The sequence below is a fragment of the Trachemys scripta genome, chromosome 2, assembly GCF_013100865.1.
Source record: "Trachemys scripta elegans isolate TJP31775 chromosome 2, CAS_Tse_1.0, whole genome shotgun sequence".
Classification (NCBI taxonomy): domain Eukaryota; kingdom Metazoa; phylum Chordata; order Testudines; family Emydidae; genus Trachemys; species Trachemys scripta.
The window spans coordinates 38,881,573-38,889,371 of record NC_048299.1 but is presented as its reverse complement, the minus strand read 5'-3'; the positions used below and the strand labels follow the sequence as shown (position 1 = coordinate 38,889,371).

Here is a 7,799-nt window from a genome sequence, read left to right as displayed (position 1 = left end):
ATAATAAAGAGGTTCTCAGTAAGTTAAAACATTTGTGAATACTGCAGTAAAGATTACAAAGATGGACAAATGTGCCAAATTCAGGTTGGAAACAGAATGCACCCTAAGAAATTCACACTTGTTTTTAATGCCAATTGTATATAGCATGGAGTAAGTTAGTTCACTATTTCATTATGTTATAAATATGATGCTATGCTAATATTTAAGTAAAACACAAAGACTGAGATACTGGCCTGACTGAAGTCAATGGGGCTTTCAATCTTTGACTTCAGTGGGGCCAGGATTTCACTCTCAGTTCTTACTTGCTAACAGAATTTCTAATATATTAATTAGAGCTGAGTCAAAAATTCAGTGAAAGACTTAAAAAAAGAGAGAAAAAAAATTCAATGTAATTTTCACAGGGAGCTTGTCCTCGCCTGCATTAGTCCACACCAAAATCTCACTGGTCTGACCTTCAGTAACACAGACCCGAAGAGTTATTTTCAGCATGAGGTTGCAGTTTATTGATGTGCAGTTTAACAAGATTCAACTGCAATTGTAAACCACCTTTATGTTTTTTCTTGTTCATGTATTACTATTCAGGACTAGTACATTGCTGCTTTGTGCAAGACAAAAATCTGAATGGTGTTGTATTAAGTCATTTTCCATTTATAAAAGGATATTAATTGTCATCTTGTATGACAATATGTTCAACCCACACACATACAACCCCACTCCTCCCCCGGATGAATAATACTGTACTGGAGGTCAGCCCTTCAACTTGTAATCAAAGGACAAACTCATTTGAGTAAGGTTTCAGAGTAGCAGCCGTGTTAGTCTGTATCCGCAAAAAGAACAGGAGTACTTGTGGCACCTTAGAGACTAACAAATTTATTAGAGCATAAGCTTTCGTGGACTACAGCCCACTTCTTCGGATGCATATATATGTTCCATTCTATATGCATCCGAAGAAGTGGGCTGTAGTCCACAAAAGCTTATGCTCTAATAAATTTGTTAGTCTCTAAGGTGCAACAAGTACTCCTGTTTCATTTGAGTAAGAGTTGCAGGATCAGGCCCTTGGAATATTCAATTAATTTCAAATAGATCAATAGTCATAGTCTTAAGTAAACTCAAACCCCAGTAAAAGGATACTAAATTTTACCACTGAACACAACCTGATCTTATTAATTAATTCAAATTCCATGAGATCCTTCTGCCTGCTTATTGAGAAATATCTGCTCAGAAGCTGCCTGGGTGTTTTATATGGAACAGAGTGCAAGTTGAGTTAAATTTATCAGAACAATTAGTATTTGAAGCACTTTTTATGCAAAACACATTTAACAAATAGAACTTTGTCTAAACATGTAGCATATATAAGCATTTTGTGACTCAAGACTGTAAATGTGGTATATATTTAATACATTAAATCATTTCAGCTGCATAAAAATGTATTTTTAATAAGTTAACATAGCACCTTGGATCAATACACTGTTTTAAAACAAATCAAGAATATTCCATTTTCAAATTGTCAGAAAAATCATTATTCCATCTCAAGCCCTGTATACACCAATAACTGAAAAGGAAGTTAGTTTATATGTAATGTTGATGTGTAAATATGGGAAGGCTAAGACATAAAATTGCAACTTAAGGATATAACAAAGACTTGTTAGTCACATCAGGAAACATTTCCAACTCCTTTTAATAGTTACAGTATATAATCATAGAAGTTAGAAATGGAAACCACCTTTTAGGTTATCTAGCCCCATCCACCGTCAAAGCAAGATTGTTTCCTACAATATGTTTTCTAGTATTCCAACAAATTGGGCTTTACATTTCCCAAGAAAAGGAGCTGCCAGCACGGGCCTTGGAATATTATTCAATAACTTAATAGAGCTCCTGGTCAGGATCTTTTCCCTAGTATTCATTTTATATTTTCCATTTCTTAATTTCCCCTGACTCCTAGTTACAACTCCTAGTACCATGTTAATAATTCCTTTTCCTTCTCAAATATTTTCCCCGGAACCAAGCTATACATATTTAATGCTTTGAAGTCAATCTTTCCTACCTCTTACTCATGTCCATTCATTGTTTTTGTTGCCGTTTTCTGAACTTTCTACAGTTTGTCTAAAGCTTTCTGCTTTTGAGTACCCAGAACTTAACATGGTATTCCAGAGGTGGACTCAGCAAAGTCCCTGAAGAGGGACAATCACATCTTCTGCTCCACGACATGACACTTCAGCATATGCAACCCAAAATTGCACTGATTTTTTTCACTGCCACATCATATTGCAAATGAACATTTAATCTGTGGTCCACTCTCACGTCAGGTCTCTTCCAACTTTATGGCTTTAAATTCCTGCCCGTATTTCTAACCTCTGCAAGACCCATTATATAACTCATCTCTCCATGCTGGTATTTATAACATTCAGTTTAGCATTATCTGTGATTTTCATTAACATGTTCCTTTTCTAGATTATTAAAGATGTTAAATAGGACCAGATCCAAAACTGTTCCTTGATTACATTATAAAGAGGATGAAACAATTAACTGAAGGAGCAATTAGAAGTGCATAATGGGCTGATTCAAAATACAATTTACATGTCAAGACAGTATTTTAAAGTATTTTTAAATCTTCCATTTTTATCCCATTTGATTAACTGTAAGAAATAAAATACTTTGCCATAGCTGCAGTTTCCACATGTACTTCCATACTTACTCCTCACCGCCACCCCTCATGTTCCCTAACTCTAGAATACAGAATAAACTGGTAATCATTTCACCAGGACAAAATAAACCCGGGCCACATCATCAGCTATAGCTGGGCATCAAGTAGTAGCAAACTGAAGTACACTACTCTAAATCTGCATAGAGAATCTAGAGTTCAGCTCTTTTAAAAACTTATTCTATGATGCTAAGATATGATCCTGCAAATAAAAGGTTGCAGCTCTCCCAGACTTTGATCCTGCACCTGAATCTGCTAGCATGGACCACTTCTCCCATGCCAAGTCTCAGGCCTAATGAAGGGTCCAATTCTACTACGCTTACTGATGCTGAACTCGATTCCAGATGTTTCAAAAGGAAGATACTACTTAATGTGAGTAAGGGCGGCAGAGTCAGACCCTAAGTAATTATAACCCTAGCTTTAGTTTGGGCTAACTACTTCTAATGGCATGTTCTCATAAGGTTCAAGAGACACTCAAATCTCAGTTCTGAATATTGACAAAGATTAGTGTTTTCAAAATAATAAGAAAGGACACAATTTAAGCCACCTGTCCTAGGGAAAAAAAATTACCTAATTTTGAATTATCTATTTTTCAGAATACTTCCAATATTGCTCATCAACTGTGTTTTTTTTCCCCATAATGACCACTAGAAGTTCTGTAATAGAAAGCAATTTGGCAAGCTATTCAATCTCCTGCCTCTATTTGTCAACTTATATAATAAAAAAAAAAAAGGGAAGAAAATAGTTTGTCTGAGGAAACAACCAACCAATGAAATAAAAGAATCAAAAGTGAAGCCAAGGATGAAAAGCAAAGTCTGAAGACGTACTGAATTTACAAAACAATACAATCCATGGTATTTCATGCACAGCCATTTATTCTTGTTCCATGATTTAAAACTTGGACTCATAAGGATCACATGAAATGTTTTGTTTCCATTTCTTATTATTCTGTAAACAGCACCATGGTTACAAGAGCTGGGTTAATCGTCCTTTTCTACAATCACTTCTCCATGAAGCACCTTTCTTCTCTGCCACAGCATATGAAAGTAGAGTTGTGGAAACACTTGATTAAAGAAAAAACAAACAAATTAGAGGAAAAAAGGGAAAATAATTTCTAACTGTAGCCTATTCAGCGGCGGAAAAATTACAGCAATGGAGCAAGTAACACTGGATTGCTTATTATGGTAAACTATGACTTAAACACTGATGGGCCAGTTCACGCCACCAAAATCCATGTAGGGAACTGTGCATGGATCTCCCTCCAACCCTTTGTCTGTGGAAGTAGGGTCAATGATTTCTCAGCAACCTCCATGGCCCTGTGGACTCTTCTATGTGGTCTAGAATCTGTGCTGAGGGAGGCTTGAATGGGTCAGGACTGGGAAGAGGATGCAAACTTATCTCTCTCTTGTCCTACAGAAATTGTTGTAATATTCTACCTACCGTATTTTCCGGCGTATAAGACGACTGGGCGTATAAGACGACCCCCAACTTTTCCAGTTAAAATATAGAGTTTGGGATATACTCGCCGTATAAGACTACCCCTCTTCCAACGCACACCAAAAAAAAATTAAAAAAACATCAGATTTGATTTCAATATGGTAATTTTAATTCAAATGCTTATGACATGCAGGTACTTAGCAGGAAAACTGTCACTTATAAACATAAGGCTGTTTGTCATCAAACATGTAAACATAAAACAGTGCAAGTGGATTAAACTTTTCCTAATTCACTCTAAAGCTGAAAGGAAGGATAAGACAATAAACCCATGGGAGCTGCCATGCTGTTTGTTTTCTAAGCTGTCAACCAAACTGGAACTGATGATGATAGGAGGAAGATAACAAACAAGAGAGAGAGAGCAAGTGCTGGGCAAGTCCCTGGCGAGTTAGCAACGCCCATCATAACTGCAAGCTACGGTATTTTTACAGGTTTTGCTGGCGTGACAGTTTCCCTTTAAAAGCCTTCAAAATCCTCCTGTTCGTCATCTGATATCATAAGTACATCAATGACATCTTGTGATACATTTGTAAGGCAGTCATCGTATGGATCGAATTCCGTATCAGATGGTGTGGTCTCAGCTTCGGCTTCCTCTTCATCTTGCCACAAGTAGTCGTCCTCCATACCATCTAATGAATTTGATATGCCACACTTCTTGAAAGACTTGATTACTGTTTCTGCATCAATATCATTCCAGGCTTTTATGACAAACTTGCACAAAACATCCAACTGTGGAGCACGCATGTTTCCTCCTTTTGTGAATGACTTTTCGCCGCTAACCATCCATTCATTCCACTGTTCTTGAATGCGATCTTTAAATGGCTTGTTTAGGCACACATCCAGTGGCTGTACCAACGATGTCAATCCTGCAGGAATAACTGCCGCATCTGTGTTTAGTCTTGCAAGCATTTGCTTGGTGCTGGGAGTTAAATGAGCCCTGAACATATCCCACACCAGTAGACTACGTTTTTGAATAAGTCCACCTGGTCGCCTGCTCCATACATTATCAAGCCATAGCTTTACCCCTTCTTCATCCAGCCAGCCTTTTTCATTCACATGTACAAAACAACCAACAGGGAACTTGAGTTTCGGCATTGTTTTTCTTTTAAAAATAATCATTGGTCTCAGTTTGGCGCCATCAGCTGTGCATCCTAGTACCACTGTAAAACTGGACTTCTCATGTCCTGTTGTTTTAATTAAAATTGTTTTTTCACCTTTTTGATGGACAGTTTTATTTCCAACCATATCAAAATTCATTGGAGTTTCATCCATATTTCCAATACTACTTAACGCATAGCCATGTTTAGTGCGCTGTTGTATTACGTATCGATGGAAACTATTTACTTTGCTATCAAGATCTGCAGGTAATTTTGGGGCAATTTTCATCTTTTGCCTCACTACCATATTATGCCTTCCCATGAATCTAGTACACCAGGATACAGTGGTCTTAAATCTGTTGCTGTGATCTGGGTTAGATTTGGCCCACTGAAGTGCAAACAAATGTATTTTATTTCGTGTCACTACATAACCGTTTTGGCGATGCTCATTCACCATGTCTGCTACATGTTTTTCGAGTTCTGGCCAATGTGGAGTGCCTCTTCTTAATGCACACTTACCCCTTGGCATACTCTTTAATGCTTTTTCATTTGCTTTCCAGTCCCGAACCATCTTTTCTGTTACTCCATATTGTCTTGCAGCAGCGCAGTTATTATGTTCCATGGCAAAGTTTACAACTTTAAGTTTGAAACTGGCTTCATATTTCTTTCTTCTTGCTGGTGGAGCCATGATGGGGTTTTGACTGTTGGACATTTGTATACTGTACTGTATGTACTGGTGCTATACTGTATGAACAGGTACAGATACTGGTGCTGTACTGTATGTGGTACCCAGTATACAACAACCAGCCAATCACGGCAAGCGATGTACCTTACCGGCGATTGGCTGGTTGTTGTATACAAAGCCTGCTTGGATTGGTCAGCTCTCCCTGCCTGCCCAGCCCTCCCTGTCTCCAAGACTATCAGAGCGGTAGCGCAAACACGCCTCTTTCACCCATCTGGCCCGCCCTTGTATCCTATTACCTCCTTCTCTGCCTCTCAGATCTCGCACATGCGCGCCTGCGCCGCTTCACTGCAGTCCTCAGGAGCGAGATCTGAGAGGCAGAGAAGGAGGTACGGTAATAGGATACAAGGGCGGGCCAGACGGGTGAAAGAGGCGTGTTTTTCTGGGCACAGCGCCGCTCTCTCTCTTTTTTCCATACCCCGGGCGTCCCGGACGCCTGCAGCTTGCTCTGCCCTTCACTTACACCTTCCCGGTGAGGCGCCCCCTCACCTCGTCATCGGGCGGGGATGTGGCCGCGGCCATTTTTGAGCTCCCCCCACCATATGCGGCGACCGCAGATTCTCCAGTCCGGCTCGGAAGTTTCAGCACCCGCCCTATAAGACGACACCCGGCATATAAGACGACCCCCGACTTTTGAGAAGATTTTCCTGGGTTAAAAAGTAGTCTTATACGCCAGAAAATACAGTATATCTTAATCTTACTGTTCTCTAAAAGTGTCTCTGTAATGAAAGGGAATTATATATCAAGGGGAAAATTCAATGGAACATGCACACATGTAACTGAAAGGAGAATTTGGCCTGGTAACTTCAAAATTAATACAAAATTATATGAGGACTATATTATTGATGCTGACTGCATCCATATTTCTGTGGTCTTCATTACCAGGAAATCATCTTCATAGCTTGGAATAGCATCAGATAAATTATAAAATTAGAAGTGGTACAGCAATATCAAAATGCAGACTAGATGTTAAATTCAGATAAGAAGAAAGGTTTTATAAGGTTTTGATAGTCCATTTTAAATAAGGTGTTTCCTTTATTTCAAACAATTAAGCTGAGTATGCAAGAAAAACGTGTGTGTGCCATCTACATTCTATTTTCCTAAAAGCTTCCTTTATAAAACGTTCTACATAAAGAGAAGAAAAAAATGATGGGATAATATTTATTGGAAAATTGTATAAATAAGAGTAATATTTGAATAATTTGGTTATTTGGGATAGATCTCTGCATCCCTTCTTCCTTGTTAGTGAAAAGTTTAATATCCAGAGGAAGCAGCACTGGCATTGCCTATAGATTCAAACTGTACTGACATAGCTTTAATTTAAATCAGAACGCAATGCCAACAATTTCCTAGTTTCCTCAGTATGTTTGGTGTGAGGCCATCAGGCCTCTGAGGGATGGCCCTCATTTCCTATGGAGCTTTGGAGAGGCTCCTGGTTTGGGAGCAGGCCCATGGCCTATTCTGTGGCGGCACAAACTCCATCCTTCCCAGTGCAATACAGATCTCACAGACATTTCCCACCCACCCCAGCCCCCTTCTGAAAGTTTTGCCATGGGTGGGAAATGTCAATCTAGCCCCAAATTATTATTATTTTTACAGCCACCAAAAATGTGCTAGATAAATTGCACATGGTCCTTGAGATAAAGACCTTACCATCTAACTTCACACAAAGAGACAACAAAACTGTGAGTTGTGGATAGGAAGGAGAGACAGGGATCACAGCAATAAAAGTCAGTGGTTACTAAGGGCTGTCATACCCTTTAAC

General features: G+C 39.0%; 1 protein-coding gene across 3 annotated transcripts in view; it reads right to left on the bottom strand.

Moving 5' to 3' along the window:
- Positions 1-996: 996 nt before the first annotated feature.
- The window catches only part of HACD1 (3-hydroxyacyl-CoA dehydratase 1), a 23,867-nt gene continuing 17,064 nt past the window's right edge, over positions 997-7,799 (bottom strand). For all 3 annotated transcript variants that reach the window (XM_034760343.1, XM_034760344.1, XM_034760345.1), the window contains exon 7: positions 997-3,764. In XM_034760343.1, coding sequence (XP_034616234.1) covers positions 3,682-3,764 — 83 coding nt within the window. In that variant the 3' untranslated portion in view covers positions 997-3,681. The remainder of the gene's footprint in view (positions 3,765-7,799) is intronic.